We start from the raw sequence: 26878 nt of genomic DNA, 5'->3' as shown, positions 1-26878 counted from the left end.
CACGTATTAGCAATGGAAGGAACATTTATTTAATTAAACAATTAGCCATAGTTATTGGCATTTAATTTATTGCAAACACTTTTGCCACACGCACCATAAGCTGTCAGCTATTGAGAGTTACTCGAAGACGCACATACATACGCGCAAATGCACACACTTACATACGCTCTATGCAACTGACGCTTTAAAAAGGACAACAGGACCAATTTGTCAACTGTCGCCAATACAAAGAGTCCCAGCTCCGTCGTCCGTCGTCCGTCCTCCGGTTGTGGTCTAAGCAAATTTCATGGCGCGTTGAGGGTAGTTCTTGTGCTATATGATTGACGACCATTTAGCTTATGAAATGCTGTTGAAATGTTTTATATTCATAATTATTGAAGAAATGCACACTTGAATACTCTTCGTCAAAGCCGACTGAAATGTCAACAACTCGGTTGACAGTTCTTTTCTTTGATTCGCAACCTTTTTCTTAGATCCTGAGTGCTGAACCATGGATCGTATTTGGGTCGGTTGCTCGTTTCGTGTGTATCATAGGAACTTTTGATTGAGCTTGTGCATTTCTCAAGTTGTAAGCATATTAATATAGATGTATATATGTCAGAATAGTACTAGGTATTGAACATAACAAGGTTCGCTTGCTATGCTTCTTGTTACATTTGGACACCATAGGAAAAACTAATCTATAAAATTATATGTACTAGCATTTCGTGTCACAAAAGGTTATTTTCCAGCTTTTCTTCTAGTCAAATTTAGTTAAAAAACACAGACAGGCTGCGTATTAATTGGAATTTGTACTTTAAAAGCAGCTTGAAAAGAGCTTCAATCATTGAATGTGATTTTATTTTCATACTGAAGCATATTTATGTGGAGCTGCCCGCTCGCTTAGCGAATGTAGTGCCACATGGCTGTAGGCTTGCGGGCATTGTTAATCATGTCGTGCCAATGTTGGCAGCCCGTTCCACTTTCCTGCGGGCCAAGTCCGCAGCAGCCAATTTCCGCTGCATCGCTGCCCGCGCCGACCACATATATCTGCATATATTAAAACCAAATTTAATTGACAATTTGGCCAAATGAATTATTATCGGCTGGCTACTCACCTCAATGGCGGCACTGTGTAAATAATTTGATTGCAGATTGAATGTAAATGCCTCGTTCCAGATGGGATTGCTAGCATCGTCAGATTTGGTGATGCTTGTCTTTTTCTTTTTTATGCGCTTGCCGTTTTGTATTAGATAAATCTGTGAGTTGCATTATGTATATGTATATATCAATCAATTCTTAACACAGGATATACATACCTTGACATAGGGCTCTTGCACGGTATCCAAATTTCGGGCCTTCATTATTACAATGGTCAGGCGCTCAGCCTGTGGTAGATAGTTCAAAGAGCACAGCAGCTCCGGGCGATCCTCCTTGGGCTTCTTAGTGCGCAGTAAATCGCCCCATATCTAAGAAAAGTCACGACCAATAGGATTTAGTATTATTTTTGGAATCGCCAAAGACAAGGCTCACCTCAACAGATTTTGACAAATCCAGGCCATTAACCGAAATACGCACTTCGCCAATAATGTCGTTGTGCGAGTACCTATCGTAGTCGAGTACCTGCAAGACCAGTTCCTTGCCTTGCAATTGGTCACGTGAAACCGGGAACTTAAAATGCTGATCAAAGTAGGGATTCGATTCGCCGCGGTGTATGTGCGTTTGACGTTTGCGGCTGTCCACGCCTGGCTGAAGCATGAGACGCACATAAGGATCCCGAAAGCCACCCTCCTCGATGGGGCTCAGATTGTGTGCTGCAATGGAGCACCAGAGTTGAGCTAATCTCCTTCGGTATATTGTGGGAATACATACCTTCAATTAGATGAACCGTTAAATCGAAAAGGTGGTAATCATATTTGACACGCAAGTGCAAACGACCCACGGCGTGGCTCGTCCCGGGTGCTGTCAGATAGACCGGCCCATCGGGCATCCGATATAGGTCAGGTTGCAGAGCACCAAGAGGCGAAGCAGGGCCCACAGTTGGATCAATGCCTGGCTGAGGACGTGGAGGTATCAGCAAAGGCGATAGACAACGATTGCCAGTCATGCCTACACCCATGCCCTTGCAGACAACAGATCCAGCACCTGTACTCATAATCATGTTGGGCGCAGATCCAACCATGCCTGGGCCTGATAGAGAGGCCAGGCTACTCTGGGAGGGACTTGGGGTCCGCAAGACACTTGCATCGATCGAAGCCGGGCTGCCGCAGCGTGCGTCAAGCGAAATGGTCCGCATGGGACTGGGCGAACGGGCCAGATGATGTGGGAATGCTGCCTCGCTAGGTAGTGAGCTACGTCCATCGGGTCCGAATGTCCTTATTTGTGGAGAGGAGCCGCGATGACCCTGTAATTGTAGCTCGTCAATATCATAATTGTAAAGGATAACCGAAACCCGAACACTAAACTCACCGACTGCCTGGACGGAGCGCTGTCTATGCTGCTCTGGCTGGAAATCGAGGGCGTGCGCTGCAGACGCGGCGGAAAGGATCGACTCTGGTGGTGCAAGTGCAAGGGGCTGTGGAAAACCTCGGCGGGACCACGCAGTATATCGGCCGGAATCGGATGGTTGGGAACGCAAGGAATTCCATGGAGCTGTGTGGCCGGTTGTATGGGATGCGACTCCTTCGAAATATTGACTTCCTGCAATAACAAGGATTAAGGAGCATTAATGATTGTACTTGATGCGTGCGATTTTTGGCAAAGCACCTCTGAGTCCGTGGGCAAGTCACAGCTATCGCTGCCACTACCAGCCGAAACACTGCCTATGCCGCTGGTGGTCGAGGTTACCGACGAGGCCGATGGCGGCGGCGTCATCGGCTGCGGCGGCGGCGTCGTGGAGGATGCGCCCTCACTTCCCGGCAAAATCTGGGTGCAGCCATTGCTGCCGCCACTGCCGCTGCTCTCGTCGGCCGAGTTGCGGTCGAGCGTAACGCGACGAACGGCACCAACGCGCTCCTTGGCTATGCGAGACCAAGACTCAATGCGCTTGTGCGCCAGCCAACAGGCTGCCGGACCCAGGCCACTCATGTTTGTTGTTAAACCTTGACTTAACGCTAAATTTCTTTTCGACCTATTCACACTTTGCTGTGGGGTCACGTATTAGATACTCCAAAGTCTTAGGCCTTGGCAGGAATAGAAAGGTCTTATTGCTGTGCTCTGCCGAAGATGTTACATTAGATTCTCCCTGTCGAAGTCATACCCATATCCGCCCTTATAACTAGACTATGAAGTTGGCTATGTGCACATTTTCCGATTACCGAACCCACACAAGCATTGCACGCCGCACATTCAGGCGTACAGTAATCCGCTTAGACTAACACCCTTGCCATGCAGAGCACTCCGATACAAGTACAAGTACACACTGACACACACACACATACATATATATACAGAGGTATGCATGTGCATGGTAGATGTTACGTGTGGACACCGCAATCACAGTTCTCGTCCGGAGCAAAGTAGCCACAGCCGGACACGCGTGCGGTTGAGTTTCGTTGCCTTGGCATGGTATTAATTATGCGCGTGCATCACCTGGCGGAAAATGACCATGGAAACCGCACTAAAAGCGTCCTCTAAGGACATGTGTCAGCCAATCAGTCAGCGCCGCGATGACCGCTAGCTCGCTTATAGCAGAAGGTGCCCAAAGCAGCTAGTGCTTAATTATGGTCTGTGACCATATACATACATATATAAGCAGACATGCCATATATGTACATTTATTTCATATATACATACATAAGTATGTAGTTGGTTGCCATACCACTTCTGCTTCTACCGCCCTGGGCCATTAGATTAATATGCCCGGGTAAGGAAAGCAAAGACGCAGGGGCATCAGCAAATGATTTGGAAATCCCCACGAGGCGACAACTGGGCCTACTCGTTACGCAGCGTATCGAACGCAAAATAAGAATTCATTTGCAGTCACACCCAATCCTGTAGTTTGAGCAGTTCCCTCAATGACATGCCCAGGGTTGGCGATTATCTCGCATGGCGGGGAAAAGAGACAGAGGGTGCGTCTCTTTCGCAAGTAATCAATAAATGTATTTTCAAGTATTAAATAAATTAAATGAATTTAAGCACGTGTAGCAAATGACACCAAAACACAGAAGATCCTTCGAGTGCAAGAGAGACAAGAAACAAAGAGAAAAAAAAAAACAAGGAACAACCCCCAAATTAGTTCGGCATCATAAAAATACGTTCTCCGTATTTCGTATTGTGCAGAGGGACAGATTTATACACATACATATGTGCAGGGATTCGTCAAGTATGTGATGTGATGTCCTGTGCATCCCGATCTCTGCCAGCAGATCGTGTGCGCTTTTCATGCAAAAGCTAAATCTATATGTGTCCTGTTTTGATAATGGCCCGTTGCCAATAATTGCATTGGCTTAACAAATATTGTCTAATCAAATCCTGGATTATCGGCTCTTTCTGGTAATGCATAGATTTCGTATCATTGAAAGGCAGCCAACCGCACCGTTGCTAATTGACACCTAAACTATAATCAAAAGGACGACGGCCAAGCCCATTTTTCAACGCCAGAAATACATATGCTCGTATGTGAGGAAATCCCAACGAATTGCGGCAGAAAATTGTGGAAAAGCGACCCAAAAAAGTGGCCTCACCCTCTATGTGTCCATGTCATGGCGTAAAATTGCATCCAAAAGGCGTTTTAATAGTTTCGCATTTTGCAGCTATCATTGGCATTTGAGTGTCAACCCCCGGGAAAAGGCGCCCCTATTATGCGTAAAGTGGTCAGGGGTAGTTGTTGTTTCCACTACGGGCCCGGCCCGGTACGGGTACGGGTTCAAGCGTAATATCAAATTAAAATTTTCCACTTAGTTTAATTTGTTAAGCCTTGATTAATGGCCTTTTCATTGTTACCACTTCAAATCTTTCGGCACTGCTAAGTTCTTGTTTAATGCATTATAATTTTTATTTTATCGTTATGCAACTCAAAAGATTGCCAAAACCAAGCCCAGAAAAATTCCTGTTTCTGGCATGACCTTGATTGCAGATGAATGTATTTCAAAGGAAAGAATAAAATATGATTAAATATTTTGGAAAGTCAACTAAACACGCACCATTCGCGCGTGAGAAAATTGTAATTAACCCGTCCCACTTTCAGGCCCACACTCTTTATTCAAATCTTTGACATTGAGTCTTATTCGAAAAGATGAACAACAAAGGTTGTAATCAATAGATTTCCTCCAATTCCCCCCTTGGATGAAAAATGAAGGACTAACGTTGAATAGACAAAATTCTAAGAATGCAATCTTGTTTTATTGTTTCTGGAAAGTCCACGCTGCGAGCGAGTAATGAAAAACTATTGACTGGCAACTTTTTCTTTTTCATACGATTGACTTTAAATTGAATGTAACGCAATACTCGGTTCGGTACACAAAAACAGCTACATACAGGTGAAAAGAGCTGCATCTGTATTCCTAGTAAGGGACTCTCAAATAGAAATATGAATTAACATCAAATGGAACTAGCTCTACAATCGTAGGAAATTTGACTATTCTTGTGAACAGGGCAACCAAATTTGTACACAAATGAAGCTCACATTGCTTTTGTGGCTCTGAGCTGATATGTCTTTAAGAGTAAATATCAGGAATCTATGCATATAGATATTTTTCTATTAATTCTCTTCCAGTTTAAAATACATTTTAATTCGAGTGCTGAGAATGCGATGAAAACTCCTTCATCAAAAGCTAAGCTCTACAGCATTAAAATTATATAACATCAGTTTGTTCAGATCTTTTGTCTCGATAACACCTTAATATATATACTTAAATCGGCGGGTCAGCTGCTTCTGTGATTTTTCTTAAATTCCAATATGAATGTACGTTTTCTAAGCCGCATGACTGGTGCCGCGACTCGCATGGCCTCCAGCATAAAGTGCCGCGTTAGCAATCCCAGACATATTATTCAGTGTCGCGAGATGAGCAGGAAGAAGGATGACAGTTATAGAGAAAGATGTACTGACGATGGACAGTTCTTCAAAGGCTGCTTTAAGAGTACGTATTCTAATGAGTGCGGACCGTGTGCGCAAAAACATAATTTATTTTATAGAGGAACCGAAGAAAAAGTGTCCTGAGGTAAGGGACAAGGATAGACATGGCTGCAAGAATCCATGCAAGGACGGACCTTGTAGGCAATCTAAATAGAATATTGGAAAGAATCGAGTCACAAATGATGCGAATGGCCTGCTGAAATACACTTGAATATATCTAGTACAAATTCTCAGTTCACATATGCAGTATAATGTGTTTAACTGCCTCAATAGTAAAGTGCACATTAAATACAGCTGCCCAATTATAATTATTTTATGCCAACAAATTCGAGCTTCTATCAAAAATATTTTCACACCAACAAAAGGTTTTCATACCTTTAAAATACTAGGAAAATATAAATTGAATTGCACATTGGGACATTTGCCCTTTTTAACTGTGAAAGGCGAGGCAGTTAAACACATTATACTGTATATGCAAATTATCATCTAAAATAAATTTATTACCACTCTCATTGACATGATAATTCAAGTGTCAGAACCTATAATCTGAGATTCATGGGACGTTCGGTGTAAAATGCCTAAAACTACTACTACACATTCTCGCACACACTCAACTCGCACATTTTAATTCTATTCGGTTGTAATTTGCCGGGCAGAGGTCCGACATTCATTTTGTCAGGTTGGTACTGGATTTATTACGAAATCGGTTTTCCCGTTTCTATTTTTGGATCGATTCTAGAAAAGCTCATTAGTATTCTTCTATCCACATTTGGTCATTTTAGCTCTCAAATTTAAAGTAATAGACTTTTTTGTCCGGCCACGCTCTGAGCGAGTATAGACGAGTATGTATTCCATGTTTATAGTTTCTAAGTGTTTATTTGAACCTGCGTCTGAAACCTGTCTGTAGCTTATTCCCTTAGCTTGCCTTTAAAATAATACAAATATACATACTTGTCTGATACTACACTTGTAGAGTTTACGGTTGTGGTATTTTTTATAGCCTTGCAGAGGATATTATAATTTCGGCATGAACTGGGAGACATCTAGGAATGATTGGTGAAAATGTAGGATATTGTATGAATAACTTGACCAAACTTGGCATTTATTGGTTTCATTTTGTTTCCTAGATATAAGAAACAACGGGCTCCTCTTTCTTAAAGCTGTATTGATCGAAGGTTAAAGTTAAAAGTCGTGTTTAACAAACTTTCAGATATATACAAGCTCAGCATTATTTACTGACATGTCTGCAAAAACCTATATTTATACAAGGGATATTTAGGGTGCTAAAGATGGCCGTCCTTGTTGTTTTTCTTATATTTGGCATTTGCTTTGCCATGAGCTTTACAATGAACTCAAGTATGCTTGAGTTGTACTTTATGTGTATGTATGTAAATTTATCTAAAAACTAAACTGTAAATTGCTTAGCAGTCAAATGAAAATGCGGATTAGCTGCAACAAATTGTACATCAATTGTTGTGGGCGACGTATAATCATTTAGGCAACAATGAAAGCGACGAACAGTTCGCCATAGAAACGAACAAAACAATTAACAATCAGAGGAATACCAAAGGAAACAAATTGGCTCGTGAACGTTTGACACTGGGGCAAGAAAATAATCCGTAAAATGAGCAGGTTGCAATGAAAAGAGCAGTAGCATCAGTCCAAGGCTGGCCCAGTTCCAGAGATAATACTAATCGGGCATTTCCGTTCTGTAATCTCCTCGTAATCTCATTTAAATAATTGTGCCACAAACAGAAGTCTGGCAACCGATTTGAGTACAAACAAACAATGCCGTCAAATCCGGCAATGCAATGCATTCCATAACTGGCACGCAGACGTATGGCCGTGGCCGGAAATTAAAATGCAAAAACAGAAGCTCGTTATACGCTTACCTACAAACACACACACTCTGAATATACACTGTAAATCGAGGAGCTGCTGTTGAGAGGTACCCTATCGCACGTGGCCCATGTGGCAACATTTTCCATTCGAATCCTGCAGCTTGCAGTGGGATTTACGAAGACAATGCACGTTTTTCAATCTTGCCTCTGACTTTGCGACTTAAACAGAATCGTGGCAATGTTTGCAAAAAAACCCAAAAATTATAATTATGAAATACCCTGTACGTCTGAATCATTTATTTTTATCCGAAAAGCTTATATAAAAGTTTTTCAATTTCTCCTTGGGGGAAGTTCTGAATTTGAAATTCAGCACAACACAAAATCTTAATGAACACGCAAGACTAATATGGGCGTTAACAGTTGCTTCGAATTTTTGTGTCTTAGCTCGACTAAGTTAGTAGATTAATTAATTTATTAGTAGATTCAAATTTTCCACGGGCGAGAGCTGAATGAAAAAGTTACATATAAAATTTTAAGCATAAAACAAGGCCGGGAAGTATATATATGCTTGTATGTATGTTATTATGTGTGTATGCATGTGTGTATATGTTTGTATATATGCATGTGTATATGTATGTATATATACATATATATATTGATGTATGTGTGTATGTATTTATGATACACACACATTATATTATATATATATATTATATATATGTTTATATGCAAGATAAAGTTTACGACTAGCTGCCCTACTATGCGATTCTCATAAATTCAAGTAAGTCTCATAGGGTGCACTTTACGAGGAGGAGGCAGCTTTTATTCTTATTATTATTCTATTTAAAATAAAAGTAAATATTATTACAATAATATGTATGCATGTTGCGTTTGTAAACTAATACAAATTGTCTCTGATTTTTTGTTTCAGTTGTGTGTTTATATAAAAGTTCGTCTCCCGCCTACTGATAAATGACGATAAAATAATCGTGCATGAGTATTTACAGGTAAGTACATTATTACGATATTACTCTTTTAATCGTCGAGATATGCCTTAAGAAAAATTAAATAGAAATGGGCATATACCGATGATATACTGCTATAATATGCTAATAGCATATTCAATAGGAACAGGGTATAAAAATTGCATATCTTTATTATTGAGGCAAACATAATGAGATCGTCGGTTTACGTAATGATTAAGTTCTTATATAATAGCTTGTATTGCGCAATTGCAACCACTTGCAAAGCGGTAGTGCAGCAAGTAAGCGTCCTGTGGCATCCAGTAAATGGCGCAGCAACATGGTGAGAAACGTGCAACACTTGTTGACCTGGCTATAAGACAGGAGGCATGAGCGCAATGAAGCGCACGCTGATAATCCGCTCATCAAACGTCAATACAGCCCGCTTAGATGTCTGTCTGTCAACTTGTTTACAAAGCATTCAAGCTGTAGTTCTGTGGCGGTCTAAAAATGCCTTACCCAGCGCAGCCAGACGGCTGGCTGCCCGGAGGCTAGAAATTAATCACCAATACAATGGAAATTGTGCGGCTGCTGAATGCGATGCGGTAGCAGTGATAGCTTTCCATTGTACTGAGTTACTCCTAGTTCTATTTCAATTTGATATAACCTCGGGGCCACACACATGCGAGCAAGGGATTTGCTGGAATGTGTTTAATACTTTTTGGTGTTTGTACAAGTTTTTATATGTACAAGAAATACTAGATTTCTATATAAATATTTAGAAAACTGGCTCTCCTGACTCACTAACTAATTTGTGATATGCCCAAATTTATAGATCTTCATGAAAATTTATTGTATCGTATTCCACACTTTTCGGAAAATCCACAGAACCCTTCCCCTAATGGAGTGATAAAGTGGGTTGAGTGTTGAATGGCGAAAGGTTCAAGTCTCTCCGATGAGCTTCAAACTTATTGTGAAGTTCAGCATAAGAACTTCATGAATACGTGTTTCGATTATGGAATTCCACCAGCAAATGTGGAAAATTGGCAGAAAGCGGTTGCATAAAAGTGTGAAGACCGTAGGCTTTATTGGAGAAGTTATAAGTTTCGTCTGATCGGCTTTAAATATATATTCAGACTTAGATATTTTCAAGCCTGTGCAATTTTGACCCTTCACTATGGACTTTGCCAGAGGCAGGCGAGGTTCCGGGCCTCTCTGAGATAAAATGTTATTGCAGATTTTGCGGTTTAGATCAAAACAAATCAAACTCGGCATTACTTCAAATGAAAGAACTTTGAAGAAATTCGCTGTGCGAAAAGCAGGCAAAATAAAATGCCAAATGCATCGGCAGGGTCTACATCAAAGACCGGCGACCTCGACAATTTGGCTATTTAACCCTTTCCTTTCAAAATAAATGCTATTGTATCAACCGGTAAGACTTGTGTATATTTGCACTGATGCATTGGCATTATCCGATTGTCTATTCTTTTTTTCTGGTGCAGACACATACACACATGTACTATATGTACTGCAAGGACTGCATCCTTGCCAGCAGCAAGGATTGATTGCTGCATTTGTCTGGCCATGCGTCAATCTCGTTAGTAATAAAGGGATCTATACAAACAGTAACTAAGATTATTGCTTCGTATTTTCTCTCGAAAAATGCGCCGAAACTCAATTTGATATCTCTATTTTCGTTAAACGTGTTTGTCGCCAACTTTTTACTGCCAATGTACTTTTAACCTTAAATGTTACCCATTTTGTCAATTGAGCCACTTGGTGAGTATCACATCCAGTGACTCAGTTGTTGGGGATTATAACACATTTTTGGAAGTGATCCTTTTTAACAAGATTAAAAACTATTGGAAACTTTCATGCAGAATTTCCAAAGTTGGCATTCTTCAAAAACATATTCCTAATATTGGTCTTAGTTATTGATTAGTTAACTTGAGCTGTCTTAAGTCAAAGTAAGCTAATGTTATTAGAGTGAGCATTTATATAACCTTACCACATAAAGTATCTTTGTGTGATCCACTCAAACTACTTGGATTCAATATCTTATTCCGGTTCTTCACATCGGTCTTAGCACATTCAGCGGCTCATTGTCCCCTTTGCGGCCCAATCAACAAATTAACTAAGCCCTGCCTAAAAACTAATTTCTTCCCTTGTGCTTATATTTACTTTACTTTCTGGCTCAATTGAACAAATCGATTTCAATTTATCAAATAAACACATATTTTCAACATAGTTGACAAAACAGAAGCAGATTTTTAATAATTATTGTTAAGGCCCATTCGTTTTCCACTGCTTTTCTTTTTTCATTTATTATTATTGTTTTTTTTTTGTGAATAATGACAAAATAATTGACAATTGCTGCTTAATTTGAACCGGCGACCTCTCGCTTGTGAGTACAGAGTCGATTCGCACAGGCTCACAATGTCATGTTAACAAAGCACACTTATATGGATGCGTTGTTTTTAATGTTTTTCATTCAAACTTTGACCAGCTATTTCCTCACTTGAAGGTCGAATTTTTTACTGCTCACAGTATAAATTTCAACTTTGTAGCTCTTTGTTTGGACTGTGCGTTAGAAACCATTCAAAGCAGTCAGTTTTTATATACATATATAGCTACAAATGATTTTGATATATATAGAAAGCAAATAAGTAAAACAGCTTTGTTTTGCTTCTCGACTGGCTCAAAGTTCACTTTGTCATAAATACGAATAGGTGACCAGGTTGTCTGCATAGAACCTCCCAGTTCTATCTTGAACAGGCGCCAGGCTCTAGGTTTGCAAACTTTTTACCACCTTTTCGTCGCAACAACTTTCTGAGAATTATAAGCGTCGATAAACGAAAAATATCGAAGATAAAGTCAATTTTCTCTTGGCAAATTCCAGGTAGACTTTCGCAAGTTTATTTTTTTCCCTGTACCCAGTATTAATTTAACAATCGTTTTTAAGGACCAACATTAACTCTGCGAACGCGTCGCCATTCAGTGCTATTTATTTTCGTCAAGGACCTTAATTACATTTGCATATTGCACTGGCAATATGTACTGTACTTTCGTCCTTTTATTGACATTTCATTGTAATTGTTTATTAATGACATTGTTATTGTTGATTTACTCTGCTCCGGACAGCAGGTTGGGCGTGGAAAAACCCTCAACAGGGTTAAGCCACCTCCAATTTAATATTCTCGCAATTCCTATTCTGTATGCAAATTGAAGTCAAATCCAACAATCAACCAACTAAGTACTAACTGACCCAAATGCAAAACGGAAATAAATAAACTAAATATTCACTCGATGGCAGAAATAATTGAAATATATCGTGAGCTTTGGACCCGGAGCGGAAATGCAATGGGTAACCACATAGATGACCTGATGCATGTTTGAGCGACAGACTGAATGCATATTTTAGCACGCTTAAATATGTGTGTGTGTATGTGTGTGTGTATGTGTGTGTGTGCGGCATCTGTCAGATACATTAATGCACAAATATATCACATGTGTAGATACATATAAATCCGAGTATACTTATTTGTGCATTTGTGTATGTATGCCGTGTGCACTTACTTGGCAAATTGAAATTTACGAGTGGAATGCAAAGGCAAGTCAAAAGTCACTAGAAGATACCCTGTATATAGTCGAATTCAAGTTGGAATTGCGAAAAAAGGCTATACAATTAAAAGTAAAGCTGACTCGCGTTTAGTTTACTGGACATTCAGTAAGGAATAGACAAGTCTGTAAATGCCTGTTAGAATTAGGGTTGTCTGCAATCTATGCCAGAATAGGCCATTTCCATTGAGCATTTGAGTACAGGGTATAAAAATCACATCGGTTGACGTATGGAGCATCACGTAGAAAATGTAATTGTGAAAAATTGTGGCACATATACACATATGCACACATGATGGCGACGATTGCTAATTCGATGCTGACCCGTGTCTGGCATATTCTAGCACCCCATTCTTATTTGCCGTTTGCTTGCCCAAATACATATGTTTCCATTATTTACCAGAAGTACATGGTTCAGGGACTTCAGCTAGAAATAGCGGCAAGAGAAGCCTTTCTTAAGCGACTTTAATGCCAGCCCTGGGCGCCAACTTAAAGCCATCGCGTGAACAACAATAAACAGCCAACTCGCGCCATATACGCCCAAGTCCAGGATACGCTCCTCGCGACTCACGCACTTTTGCTGCTTCAACAGCACGGCCAATATCGGAGGAGCCCTGCGCAAAATTGTGCACTCGCCTGGTTTGTTATCTAAAAATAATTATATTAACTTTGCTTTTTGGTGGCGCTGCCAGTTGTTGCCTGGCTGGATGGATGGATGGATGGATGGATGGATATACACACACGTATGGGTTCCCAATGAGTCCTGCGAGCAGTCAATCAGTCTTACTGCTGCTTTAAATTCAGTTAAAAGCATGCCTAATGTAGTACAAATTGTTGTCGATAATTCATCTTTTAAACGCAACCATAATCCAGCAGAGCGCAATATGGGCACTCCCTGAGCTTTAATATCCCAGAAAGGCAAAGCCACACACAAGCAACGGATACGAAATCACTTTTACTTCCATGAATTTTCTTATGCCTTGCGCAGTTTGTGGTTGAGGCGTTTGATATGGACATCCCGCCTATTTTGGTGAAAAGCTGACGACGGCTGCTAACAAAGAATTTCATTTCAAAATTCCTACAATTCAAAACTACAATTTAAAAGCAATTTGATGAAACCCATCGCTGCCTAATGTGCACGTGTGTGTGTGTGTGTGTGTGTGTGTGTGTTTGCGTGTATGCGAGCATATATTATGTTTGCATGTAAATCGCAATATGAAACCAGCTCCGACGGCAGCAATTAGTTGAGATAGCTTTTCAATTCGATAATAAATAACGCCCCAGTCCCTAATGTAACCACTCGATATGCCAAAACGTGCGTACTATATATATATATACATATATATATGAATATATATAAAACAATACATATATATATGAATATATATATATATATGTGTGTAGCATGTAATGTACAAGTGCGTGCAAAGGTAACTTAATATTATCATCTATTCCTCTTTTGGAGTGGCAGCTTAATCAGTTTGCATATAATATATACTGAGGACCTCTTAATGCGCTTATATACAGCCCGCCACTGGGTTGTGTACACCTAAAAGGCAGCTCCGACAGGGAACAACAAAGCAACAGTTTCGACCCAGCCACAAAGACGACGCAGGAAAATCCATAAAAACACCTTTCTGACTGTGCCGTTTGTAAAAGGAAACTTTTGGTACCTACTTGGGCGCTGGCTCTTAATCAAAATATCAAGATAACTTTTTGATATTGGGCAAGCGATTTTCAGCACATTTTCAGCAAATTAACAATTGAAATGGAAAAAAAGCACAGAAAACACACTTATTGGATATACATTAATTAGTTTTAGCTGCGTTTGTGTGCGACTTAATTGCTATTAATTTCACTCGAAATTCGGACTCAGGCACGAAATTGCAACGGTCTACACAAAAGGCCTGCGCGCGTACAACTGATTTTGGTTTTCTGCTTTCGCAGCCACGACAAGGACGAGGACGTGGCCACGCACAACAAGTTGCAAAATTCGAGTTGGACGAGGTCGAAATTGACGGAGCCGACAACACGTCGGCTTCGACGACATTGTTCGGCAAGGTTTTGTGGCATTGAACTACAACTTTGCAGCTTCGAAAGCTTTTTCGCAACTTGTTGCCCAATCAGCTGTTGCACTTCCTCTACTCACTTTTATGTACTTTATTGAAAGCGACATTTTCGCAATGTCAAAAGAAAAAGTAAACGAAAATCCCGCTGTTAGGCACGCAAGTAATATATATGTATATGTTTTTACATTTACATACATTACACAATGTTTTTAATTTTTCTCGCTAAATACTGGTTTAACTCGAAAAACTTTCAAACCTTATATCATTATCGACTATTGCATTAAATCTGCGTGATTAAAGAATGTCAAAAAGTTGTATTTTAGAAATCTTTTGAATTTTCAGGACCATTGAACCCAACTCAGTTAAAGCTTCAGGTTGACAAGTTGACAATTTGCAGGGATAATAAATTACAAAATGCCTGAAGTTCGAAAAAGCTGCGAAAGCTTTGACGGTCTCTTAAAACGCTTTCGTGTGTTTGTGTGTGACTTCACCTTCAAATCAAACTAAGATAAAGATAAAGATAGAGACAAATATATGTACGCATATATTAAGATACCAATATACGTGTATGTATGCATGCACATATGTATGGCTGTGTTTGTCACCGTGTCTGACTCGAAATGTATGCACGATATGAGAATGAATTTATGTTTATATATAAACATTGCACACATTCTGGATATTAGGTATGTAGCTTCGGTGCGAGTAATTGAAAATGTTGTTATTTTGCAACTTGTGGTGGCCCAAAAACTGCTCCTTTTACTATAATTATCTTAATTGACGGTAGATACATATATTATGATACCGATTACGTCTATATTCCCCACACTGATTCTGTAGTCCAATTACTGGACGACAAATACAAATCACGCAATGAATGAAATGTACGAAATGTATATGAGCTCAGAGGCTATAGAAGTCGGAAGATTCAAAAGAGTACCTTAATCATATGTATATACAAGAATTTGGGATCAAACTATAAACGTTGACTTAAATGAAGAATGCATAGCCTAGTGCTCAGGGAAAAAGTACAGCCGCTGCGTGAACTAAAGAGAGTCGAAGAGTTTGTAACGTCTAGCTGTCCAGATGTCTGTTCAACTGTCCATATGAATATATTGTGCTGTATACCCACGCCAGATAAGTTGTTAAGATTACATAAGTAAGCCCCTTGGGGTCGGGCAAGTCAGAAAAATCTATATATTCTACATTATTAGAGCGTCAGTCAAATGTGGAATGATGAATACTGAAGAACTCCTCTAAAGATCGATCCAAACATATTGTGCTCACGCCCTAAATTTGTCTAGATATGGTTTAACGCTGTTAATAAGCTGTAATGTTTGTTGCGAGTCGGTGGCACCTGATTTCAAAATTTTCACTTATCTCTTGTTTAATTAAAATTCAAATCGTTCAAATGATTAAATATGTGTATGTGTATATGCTTTTGTATCATCAGGGATCCGTATGAAGATTTGTTTATTTTCATTCTCCACCCATTTATGTTGTGTATCTACATGTATATGTAACTATATAGATATAAAATTTGTCCTTTTGAGTCGAATTTGCAACCGAATGCTAAGGACACGCGTTTTCAATTATGTTGACTGCTCTCACTGGGCTGAACTAGTATTTGCCTTGAGTATAGGAGAACTTTATTGAATCAGATCAGGCAGTATATGTACTTAAACACAAACATATATTTACATAATGAGAATTCGTCATTCGGCACTCAAACACGCGCTTAATGCTGTGGGCTGGGTCAACGCAAAGGGGCTACGAATATCATATGCTACAAACGAATAATCGTAATTAGATCGACTTGAGCACATAGGCCAAGCACAACAGAAAGCTGACAACAGAAGCTGAAAGTTGGTATAGATAATATATATATGGTGTAGAAGTATGTTTGTGCGTCGACAGCTGCAGCCAGTGGCTAAGATGTTACATAAGGAAGCGACAAGAGTCGTTTGAAGCAGGCGTCACTCTGGTCCAGGCGCCACGAGCATGAAAATGTGTCTGGGCCCTGCTGGAGATGCCCCGTGTGGCATCCACGGGAGTCAACGTGCGCGCTTGAAGGGCCTTGAAATAGGTTCATTACGACTGAAATATGTCGTCAGCACTGAAAACATTCAATTTATATACTGCGCAACTAGTAAATACTACAAGGAGGTACATGATACGACATCTTCCCAGTTAAAACAGTAGATCTCAGGTAAACCAACATTAAATAAAATTTCCGCTGAGTAACAAGAAATATTTGCTGAAAATTAAAGTTAACTTCAGTCTGTTGACTGTGAATATATGCATATGCATAAATTCTGTCAGTGGAGGCAACAGCTGCATGTCGGAATTTTGTACGAATATTGAATCAATTTTTAATGAAGAAAAATACATTTTCTTTGTGCATTAAAATCTTTATATATATATATACATATATATAATAGAAGCTCTGATAAATCCTGTAACTGGTGCGAAATATTGATAAATAATATTCTTTATGACTGTGACCAAAAAGCTTTATCCTGTAAGCGTTCGAACAATGAGTGAAAGCTCTGCCGTTGTAAAGCAGGACCAGATTTAGCTTTTTAGAGCTTAAAAGCTTTTAGCAGTGAAACACTCCCTGATGGCTTTTCCCCACAGGAATGGAAATGGGAGTCCCAGATTATACTGTAAAATTTAAACTTTAAAGTAACTTATGAAGCTTTCTTTAACAATATATTAGATAAAGTCATTCCACAGGCAGAAGTTGTATCAAGAATATCATACAACTTAGAAACTAAATCGGTTTGAAAGATACAGACAGAAAACCAAATGTACATGGCTATATAAACACAGCTCTAAATTCATAGGAAATATTCTCAATGCAAAGTTTGGTCTAGATATCTTAAAAACAGACAAAGGTTTTAAATACAATATTATACTAATATTTACTTAATTTTCGAGCGATTCTTTCTATTGCATTTATTTGATAGTATATTACTCTGATCCCGCTGACTAAACTGAGAGACATAGAAATGGATAGATTGACAAACATGTCATCTGCGATCCAATAAAATATATGTTCTTAATAAACATGAACAGTTTTGTCAAGCTCTTTCGCCTAGAGAACTATTTCTTGTTTACCCCACGCCTTAAATATAATGTGGTAGTCTTCAATAAATAAGCAAACCCAATATCTAGCGATTATCCAGGTTCGAATTTTAAGCTAATGTATGATTCTATCTCTTTGCTTTAGTAGGTAGTGTGAGACTAGGAGATATACTGAACCCAAGCTCGATCTGTCATTACAAAGATTTCACACGTACATATATGTATAATACATCCAAATTTCATACATCTAAGTCCTATAGATAGACACATATGAATATATCGACTTAGATTTTGATACTGACAAAGTATATTTATTCTTGATGAGGTCCTTCTCCACCTGTGGCATATATATGCACCCATTTTCAATGGTTTCAGGGATAAAATATATAATGTTGATCTAGTTTACCCCAGAAGAAATCAAGGCCAACAGCTAGTTCAAAACAAATAGCAGATACAAAACTAAAGCGATCCAGACAACACGAAAATTAAACACTTGAGACCACAACCGTTGCACTGCAGGACACTCGCCATCGCCTTCGCCTTCGAGCTCCCCGGCGACAGTCTGTCTGGACAAGTGCAGACTGCGCACCTGGCCAATGCATAGCTGTCTGCGTTCAGGTAGAGCCCACTGTCGGCTGGGAAATTTTCAATAGAATTTCTGGCTGCTCACTGCAACGAAGTGTCGGCTAATGATCTTTTAACAAGGTAACGGAATTTCCCAGTTCTCATGAGCTACGGGCCAAGGGACAGCGTGGCTAACAGAGTCTCAAGACATCGGGGTATGCTAGCTGGGCCAGTTTCATTCATGAAATGTGCGAGAAATTGGAAAAATATTTTCTAGCACCCTCACAGTTTGACTGAGAAGACACTTGAAAGTAAAGAGGCTTCGCATTTGGGTTTCAATTCATTCATAAATTGCGCGTGCTTTTCACATTGTAAATAGGGTTTCTGCAAGAAAACTAAGGTATATTTTTGAATATTGGTTATCGAAACTACCAAAACGAGGCACTTGTTGTTGCTATCCAGTTAGAACTTTTATTAAAAGTCACATTTATATAGTTTGCAGACGGTCCCGAAATTATGGACACAAATATTAGGCAACATTCGGTGGCTCCCAAAATAAAATTTTTTGTAATTACCCCAGAAGTATTTTGATATTTCTAAAGTCAGCCTTTTGGTCAATTTAAATTTCTAGTAGCTCTCTACTCTGTATCTACCCTGTAGCTGGACATTTTTAGCATATAATATTCCATTGAATGATTTCGCAAAAAAAAGCAAACACAACAGGAGTCGGGCACCACCTACCTGAGCACTCGAATCTCAAGAGCTCGATCTTCAACTCAAGTGGGCGCACACTTGAAAAACACTAAGGTAACTTTTGTATACGTCACTGATAACGATCGGGCAATAGACGAATACTACCTGGAACGAATTTTCAAGAATAGCACAGTGAATGAAACACAGAATTCCGTTTAAAGCCACCGACTGGGCCATTCTGCACGACGACCCATAGGGGCGTAGGTGCAATTGCGTTTATTAGCACCGCACCCCTGGCCTCATTCATTTCGAAAGGCAATGCCCACAATGAAGAGTAAAATACGTTTGCCGTACTCATTGAAGAATCGATGTCAATTGTTGACTTTGCCTGAATCGGGCTGCACCAGAAGGAGTTTTGCTGGGCACGATTGTTGCGCTTGATTCGTTTTGGCCGGTACCCCTTAGAAAGTGGCTAAGTAAAAAATGAAAGAAGCCCTAATTTGTGCACTCTACGATGATAAGCATCTGAGTTGACGCATTTTTTGTGTCATAGTCTTAAAATAAATTCTGCTTTCGCAAAATCTTTGATTGGAATTTGCGCTCAATTTGGTAATTAGCTTGACATTTTAAAGTGTCTTTTGAAACGGAGCCATGATATAGCAGAATTGGACTTGATTAATTGTGATCCCAATGATAATGCAACTTTCATTCTCATTATCCTTGCGGTTAGACCAGCGGACCACACAATTGGACCGATGAAACAGTCGACCGAATAAAACATGCGTTCCTACGCTTAAACAGAAGACAGATTCGGCTAACTACTAAAGTGTTCTAAATATCAATCCTATGACAGATACATTAACATTCAAATTCGAAAACACTCCCTTGCCAACGGCTTTATCCACGATTCACAACGCCTGTCAACTTAAAGGCAGGACGAACCAAATTTTTGCAGAATTTGTGCGAAAATATTCGCCTTTGAGATGTGTGAAAATGTAATCTGACAAATTTCCGACAAAAAGTAACTATATCTATTAGCCATCATTTTCTGGCTGATTGGATTAACGGTAACGCTTTATTTGTTGCAACTTCAAACAATTTTCTCCAGTTCCTGTGCATATGTCAATGTGTGCACAGCGATGTCTTTCGCCAGCACTCTCTCCTTTTGCCTGGTATTTAGGTCGGCATAGTTGAAATTTCCATCCGCGTCCAGCGTCCACTTACGTTTTGCAACCAAGGCACTCATCTCAGTGCCTCCTGGCTTGAGACCCAAACGCAATGCGGCCTGCTTCAGTGAGATCTTTCCATAGGACTTTTCCATGCATGAGGCTATCTCCTCACGGGCGGTATTCACCAGCAGATCCATGAAATCGGCATATAACTCCGAAGGCATTGACTTTTTGGCCTGCAATATCTTGTTATAGCGTCCCTCCATAAAGTAGTTTTCCAGTGCCAGCACTGGCGAAATGAAGGGATTCTGCAGCAGTAGAGCCGACGGCAAGCGCTCCAGCTCAATGTGGAAGTCAGCAATGCGATTGGTGGCCAGCAAGTAGAGTAGATGCAGGCCCATGAACTTGTGCATCTGCGGCGAGGACTCCAGAAACTTGTCATAGTCGTAGTAGTACATCTTTAACTGTGTCATATATCGCTCAAATGCGGCATTATCCTTGACCTTGATACTGTGCTCAATTGCAATTTCCAGCATGTCCCGTGACGTTTGCAGTTGCTGCCTTTGCTGGGGCTGCACATCGTTCTGGTCCTTTATTCCCACAAAACCCACGCGAACCATTTCCATTTTAAGCGACTCCAAAAGCTGACCGCACATTCCCAGATTCGGCGAGGCCTTCGTCCACTCTTTTTTCAGCTCGGTGTAAATATTCGACATGGCCAAGTGAACTTAAGGGACGAGGATTGGACGAACGATTAATTTTAAGATATATATGAATTTACAGCTGTTGAACAGCGGCACAGGATATTTCAGTTTATGTGAGCTAGTAGGTAATATTTCGACTAGGCCTACTAGAGCACTATTTAAAAAAGACTACTTCGGTGATATATATTCGTATAAATTGGGCTTTATTTTAGACTATTCAACCTTTATATTAATGACTATTAGATATGACAACAGATTATAGTTTTTGTACAAATAACATTCTACAATTTAATCAACAATATATATTACGCGCTGATCTTGAGCTCACAGCACTTCGGTGCTGACGGTGAGGTCTGGGGGCTACTGGAGTTGGCCGATAAGTTAAAGGTGGGGCTTTCTGAGCCGCCCTTTTTCTGCTTAACGCGTCGATTCTGGAACCAAATCTTCACTTGCTTCTCCGATAGCCGCAGCCGGTTGGCAATCTCGATTCTGCGCAGCCGCGACAAATACGCATTGTGGGAGAACTCTCGCTCCAGCTCCAGCAACTGTGTGCTGGTAAAGGCAGTGCGGATGCGTTTGCTGGAGTCGGCATAGTCGCTGATCAATGGGGTGATCTCCAAGCCGGCGCTAGAAGCTGCACCGTGAGATTTTATGGGCGAGCTGGCAGGCGAGCAGGAGGATTCATGCCTAAAGCGTTTTGTTTGCGGCTCGTCAGGATTCCCATAGTCCAATGAGGTGCTGGAGGACGCTGACGGCGAAGTACAGAAGGCACCAGCTTCCTGGTGAGGCAGGCTGGTAGTCAGACCGTAGACACCCGTCGGCGGAACAGCTGGCATCGTCAGTTGTGTATTGCTGCCATGTCCCACGGCATTGGCCGAGAGCGGCGGGGATGGATAGCAGTCATCATAGCTGCCAAAACCATTGGACTTACGCTTGGACGTGAAGAGCTGCGCGTACGGATGATAAAGAGAGGCGTGGGGCTGCTGAAGAACTGCAGCAGCCGCTGCTGCAGCCGCTTGATGCTGTTGCTGTTGTTGTTGCTGCTGCTGTATGCCCAGGGAGAAGAGGTAACTGCCCACGTAACTAGCTGGATACGGCAACATGGGCAGGCCGGGTAGCATGGCGGCTGCAGCGGCTGTGGCAGCCACGGCGGCAGCTGTTGCATTGGCAGTGGGTGAGCCGAGTGGCTCCTTGTTCTTGTTGAGCGGTGGCATATCGCTGAGCAGTGAGTCCATTAGGAAGGAACGCGACATTTTGCTAAAGGTTCAAGTTGATGCGATTTCTCTGTTCGTGGCGAGATCCTAACACGATCGGAGTCTGAGTGCTACTGGTTAGCTCTCCGGCTGTGCCGTTCACTTTATATAGACACCTTTGGTTAGGGGTTGTTTTTGCACCACCCTTGGCTCTGGCATGGACTGCGGCGGAGCGTGCATTTGCCTTTGTTGACTTCTTTGAGGGTTGTTTGCTTATTTTCTCTGACCATTAAGCCACCATTTACAGCTTGTCTTCGTCTAATAACAGCAACTGTAGCCACTGAAGCTCCGCCCCTGGCACAAAGATCGCTCACAATGGCAGGTATTTCTTGATTGTGTGTCAGTGTGCGTGTGTTTCTCTGTGTGTGTGTGTGTGCATTTGCTACTCTGATAACTGTAAGAAAACTATCGACTAAAAATCATTGCACAATGCTTAAAAAACATTTTAGTTTAAGAAGTGCCTAACAGTATTAGGCGACGATAGTAATAAGTACTACCATAATAAGTACCAAAAAACCCTGCTTTAAGGATTGGTTCGTGAACCCAACTTTTCTCATTCATTAACATAGGTTTTGTTAGATACATATACTAGAATTAGTATTCAAACGATTTAATTTGTAATTTTTGGTTTCCGTGCTGTACAAATATCGCAACATTCTCGCTAAATGTGATTTTCATTCAATATTAGCATCAATTAAATATGGTTGGAGCTCGGGATGTTATGCAATTGGGATATTTATTTTGAACCGAACCATTTTTCGTTTAGCTTGGATCCCGATTCAGCTTGTTGGACTTAAGTTTCGGCTCATATTTAAAAACAGGAATTCCAAGTTCGAATCGGTTCGGTTCAAGCTGATTTGCAGCCGGGATAAAAACAAAAGATGTGAAGCTTTCAAAATTATTATATTTTGGAAATTTAATTGAGTAAAATTGGTTACTTATCTATTTTTGCAGTTAACTATTGAAATGCAATTTCTGACTGATTTGATTGAATTTAGGGCTAAAGTTGAAAAATCGCATACAAAACTGAAATTTATAAATTGAATGCTGTCCTTTGAGCCCGACAATTTGTCTTTTTCACATATTGTCCACTAACTCTAAGCACCTTAACATGTTTTTATGGATGCATTATCTCTGTGTGCGTCTGCCAAATCGGTTAACAATACGCTTACATGCTACACTCATCAACTTGGCTCATTCAGGTCGAGGCATTGCAATTCATTGACGGCCCGGCCCGGACCCGACGCCCATTGCGTCTTTGTGCCCGGCCAGACATTGCGTCGCCTTAGAAAGAGAGGGCGAGATTTGAGTTTTTGGGTTACATTACACAGAAATATGGCGGCAGTTTCATCATTTGTTAACTGGCTTTAAGGATTTGCTTTAATTGTCCTTTTCACGCCATTGTCCCGAAGCGTGTGTGTGTGTAATGCCAAGGTGTCTGCCCCTGCACGGGTCCTGCTTTGTGTGTGTTTTGTATGTTCTTGGTTGTCTTGTGTGTCGCTTCAATGATATTTTATCATATGTTAAGTGGCTATAAAACTCCACACAATCGCTGACGTTAATTGTTGTCCAACTCTGAAAGTACTTTTGGACGCATTGTTGACTGCAGTTGCATAGCTTCGGGGTCCGGGGTCCGGATCGATTGATCGTCTACTTTTTGGGGCATTGTTTGTATCTTGGCTTCTGCTTAATTGGCGTACTTTCCTTATTGTAATACCATGCAAAATGTGCTGCAGCTGCCGCAGGACCCGCCGTTTTCCATTTTTGCACCAATTTTCTGCAACTAGATCTCTGGCAGGCGTTGCGTCGGTCTCGTGCGCAGAGCCTGGACCGGGGCGGCTGGTAGGTGCTTTTGTTATTGCTTCTTAGAGGGCCACTTGAGTTTTTGTGCTGCTCACCCTTGACCACATCCGTTTTTTGTGTACCTCCCGCTTATACGCTCGATTTAACTGGGCATTGTTCATTTGGTCTTTTTTTTAAATAGATCGTGCTATAGATGCAGCCTCTACTTTCTATTAAGAAGAAAATATCCATGCAAGAATGTGTAGGCTCAACGTTATTCCTGGTCACGTGTGCAACATTTGCTTCAAGAGCGTTGCGATCCCATCAGAGCCTATTTACGTATATGCTTGTTTAGGTATAAGACGCACATTTTGTTTCTGGCGGTAATAAATACAAATGTTCGAGCAGAGCTTGAAGATTCTCCCCTTCGAACAACTGAAGCGCACAATTTCATTTTAATTGTGAACAAAACTCGGGTAAACGCTAAACAAATGAAAGCTGAGAGAAACTTTGTATATGCATGGATTTAGATAGAAATAAATATGTTGCCATGTACATATACAGAGACAGAGAGAGCTAACGTACTTAAATGATGCGAGTCTGTGGCAAACCGGATTCGCTAGTCAAGGGGTGTATGCTCATGATGGCCATAGAACCACCACCACCATCACCAGCAGCAGCAGCAGCAGGAGCACCACCATGATGGGATCTATCGCACCCTGACTGCTTAGCTTATGAGAGTTCAGTTGCTTCCGTTCCTTGGTTCATCATTTATTGACATTAATTGGTTGTGACATTTGCATTTGACTGATTGTTGTAGTTGCCATTGTTGCTACTTAACTAACAGTCAGCAGCTCAGGCGTACACTTCTGAGGGTTTGTTTAGCTGTCGGGTTCTTGATGGACAGGCAGACGGACAATCATCACATAGAGCGAAACACTTTTATATGGCATATTGTTGGCTTAACAAATATGACTTCATTATAGCTCAAGTAGCTTCGCATATTGCGCCTATGAATAAATTATAAATGAGCTTTGCACCGCGGAATAATTGGGGTTTCGTTGCGTGTTTCTGAGTCATCAGACCTCGGGCAATAAACGAGTGTGTGCGGTCTGTTTGTTTGGCAAGTCGTACAGTACGAAATAGGTGGGTATTTTTGAAATATGAAGGACTTTACGATTCTTCTATGGTTTAGCGTCAACAGTATCGGCTATAGAAAAAATTTTTCAAAGTCCTGCACCGCCAGTTTAATATTTGATGCATTCGGCCAATAGACCGGGACAACAATGCCAGCTCAATGCGTTATTCATGAATGAAAGTCAGTGCAGCACAAAGGTCGCAAACAATGCAGCAATTGTCCTAGGCTTCGAGCTGCGAGCACTTGCAGTGATCTGCAGATGTCTTTGTGTAGACCATTTGGCCTCACCATTCGTATACCAAATGTCCTTTGTGCCCGGCCAGGTAACAGCGGACAGTCAAGAATTCCACGTTCTATGAAGATCAGCTAGCTTGCTTGATAATGTTTTTTAGCGGCCGAGTCCGTCGTGGTCAAGGCCGATTGCCGGACAGTACAATTAATCACTAGTGTTTTGTTGTAATGCCTCGCATTTTGTTCCGTTTGTTGTGGTCAATATTGTGGCTTTCTGAAGAGGCTAACAGGGTGCAAAGATCTAAACAATTGATTCAGTTGGGTGGAGTAGCGAAAGCCTGGCCATCGTCACGTCCCGAACATGCATTCAGCCCTTACAATGGACCAGCACTCAAATATTTAACCACTAATCAAATTATATGTACAAATAAACATAACAAACACAACAAACAAATACACGATCCACTCAACATCCCTCTCACTCCGCCACTTATCCAAGTCAATAAAAACAATATTTAAAATCAAAAATTTGTCCACATCCCGGCCATGATAGGGAATGGGGTATGGAAAAGCGCGCGCGTTATCCGACAGTCGCCGGATCGTACGCAATAGCCGCCGCTGCTGCGGACTGCGGCACGGGCTATGGAGTGCTCGGAACAACCCCAGGAGTGAGTTGAATGAATAGTAATATATACGGCTGCATTATCACTATAAAATTAACAGGCAGACGGTAAGGGACACGCACCCTTTTGGTTTCTAAGCAGTTGTTACATTCGTATCTCTTTGTGGTCCTTATCGAAATTTATGATTTGTAAATTGACAAACATGGCTACTGCAAACAGAAGTTGTTTAAAAGCAAATTGTGTTTGGGGTAACAAACTTGTAATCGCATTGGGCCACTTAGATCTAGAGAACCTCGTCTGAAGCTAATCGAACACAAAACCGAGATTTAAACAGGGGAGAAAACGATATGTACTCTTATATGAGTATATTCAGTCTCTAAATACTGTAGTTAAAAATATATAATTAACTTGGCCCTTCAATTATTTCTGCTCATTGTTTTTAACAAGAGATACAAATAGACTATACAGTTGAAACTTCCCAGGTACTTTTATTAGTCTATAATACACTTTAAAAATTCTCATAGCTTCATATGTACACATAACCTTAGATTGATTTTAAAAGTCGACGAATTGCTTTAACTTCAATGACTAATGATTCTCAAAGTGTACCTAAATTTCCCTGTAAGGTGAATTTAGCCAAGGCCCAAACCCGAAGTGAGATACGTAACACAGAGCGCATCAGCACCATTCAGTTATATCAAAACTGTGCTGTACGTATGTATGCATACGTATTCTAGATACATCAATACATAAAGGCAAGCCCGGATGCCTTTAGCAGATAGTATGTGTTTTATATAAGATGTCATTTTAAGGAATGCTTACCTTTAGCTTAAGTTTGCGCATGATGCGTGTCTCCTCCCAGCGATCCAGCTCGTCCCACTCCTTATTTAAGCACAGTGAGAAGGGTTTTAACCAAACAGATGGATTTTAAGGGATAAATGCGACCTTTTAAAATTTACTCACCTTGCCGCGCTTACGTAGCAAGTAATAGCGGTACATGACGATGGTTACAGCTAGAAGTAGTGCCAACCCAGTGCCAGTCGCCGCACCCAATACCGCCGAACTTACCATAACCATGTTAACCGCACA

General features: G+C 40.7%; 3 protein-coding genes and 1 long non-coding RNA gene across 5 annotated transcripts; 1 reads left to right on the top strand and 3 right to left on the bottom strand.

Annotated features, from left to right (window-relative positions):
• Positions 1-788: 788 nt before the first annotated feature.
• Sytbeta (Synaptotagmin beta) lies at positions 789-26878 on the bottom strand. 2 transcript variants are annotated; one of them, XM_064688741.1, is made up of 8 exons: positions 26753-26878; positions 26612-26671; positions 2449-2679; positions 1852-2383; positions 1513-1793; positions 1299-1448; positions 1098-1238; positions 789-1029 (listed from the first exon to the last, which is right to left on the bottom strand). In XM_064688741.1, exons 1-8 carry the CDS (start codon positions 26864-26866, stop codon positions 883-885), a joined length of 1656 nt encoding a protein of 551 aa, XP_064544811.1. In that variant the 5' UTR covers positions 26867-26878; the 3' UTR covers positions 789-882. The 2 variants fall into 2 exon arrangements, with proteins under 2 accessions (XP_064544811.1, XP_064544810.1); XM_064688740.1 differs by lacking the exons at positions 26612-26671; positions 26753-26878 and adding an exon at positions 2746-3340.
• On the top strand, positions 5718-6579 carry LOC135432937 (uncharacterized). The gene is made up of 2 exons (XR_010436985.1): positions 5718-6059; positions 6115-6579. It is a non-coding gene; the product is annotated as an uncharacterized LOC135432937 (long non-coding RNA).
• Rpn12R (Regulatory particle non-ATPase 12-related) lies at positions 19946-20887 on the bottom strand. The gene has a single exon (XM_064688920.1). The coding sequence runs from the start codon at positions 20772-20774 to the stop codon at positions 19980-19982; it is 795 nt and encodes a 264-aa protein (XP_064544990.1). The 5' UTR covers positions 20775-20887; the 3' UTR covers positions 19946-19979.
• On the bottom strand, positions 21068-22015 carry LOC135432962 (GS homeobox 1). The gene has a single exon (XM_064688864.1). It carries the CDS (start codon positions 22013-22015, stop codon positions 21068-21070), a length of 948 nt encoding a protein of 315 aa, XP_064544934.1.

This window comes from Drosophila montana, unplaced genomic scaffold, assembly GCF_035044405.1.
Source record: "Drosophila montana isolate Dmon_TW-CO22-7 unplaced genomic scaffold, ASM3504440v1 contig_3216_1, whole genome shotgun sequence".
NCBI lineage: Eukaryota > Metazoa > Arthropoda > Insecta > Diptera > Drosophilidae > Drosophila > Drosophila montana.
Note: the sequence above shows the minus strand (reverse complement) of the source record. Positions and strands in the feature narration are given on the sequence as shown.

Excerpts from the sequence above, each read along its gene's own strand:
- Rpn12R (XM_064688920.1), bottom strand. The coding sequence starts at position 20,774 with ATGTCGAATATTTACACCGAGCTGAAAAAAGAGTGGACGAAGGCCTCG.
- Sytbeta (XM_064688740.1), bottom strand. The coding sequence starts at position 3,066 with ATGAGTGGCCTGGGTCCGGCAGCCTGTTGGCTGGCGCACAAGCGCATT. Across the intron at positions 2,384-2,448 it reads GCGCTCCGTCCAGGCAGTCG|GGTCATCGCGGCTCCTCTCC; the intron begins GTGAGTTTAGTG and ends CTACAATTACAG. Across the intron at positions 1,794-1,851 it reads AACGGTTCATCTAATTGAAG|CACACAATCTGAGCCCCATC; the intron begins GTATGTATTCCC and ends GCTCCATTGCAG.
- LOC135432962 (XM_064688864.1), bottom strand. The coding sequence starts at position 22,015 with ATGTCGCGTTCCTTCCTAATGGACTCACTGCTCAGCGATATGCCACCG.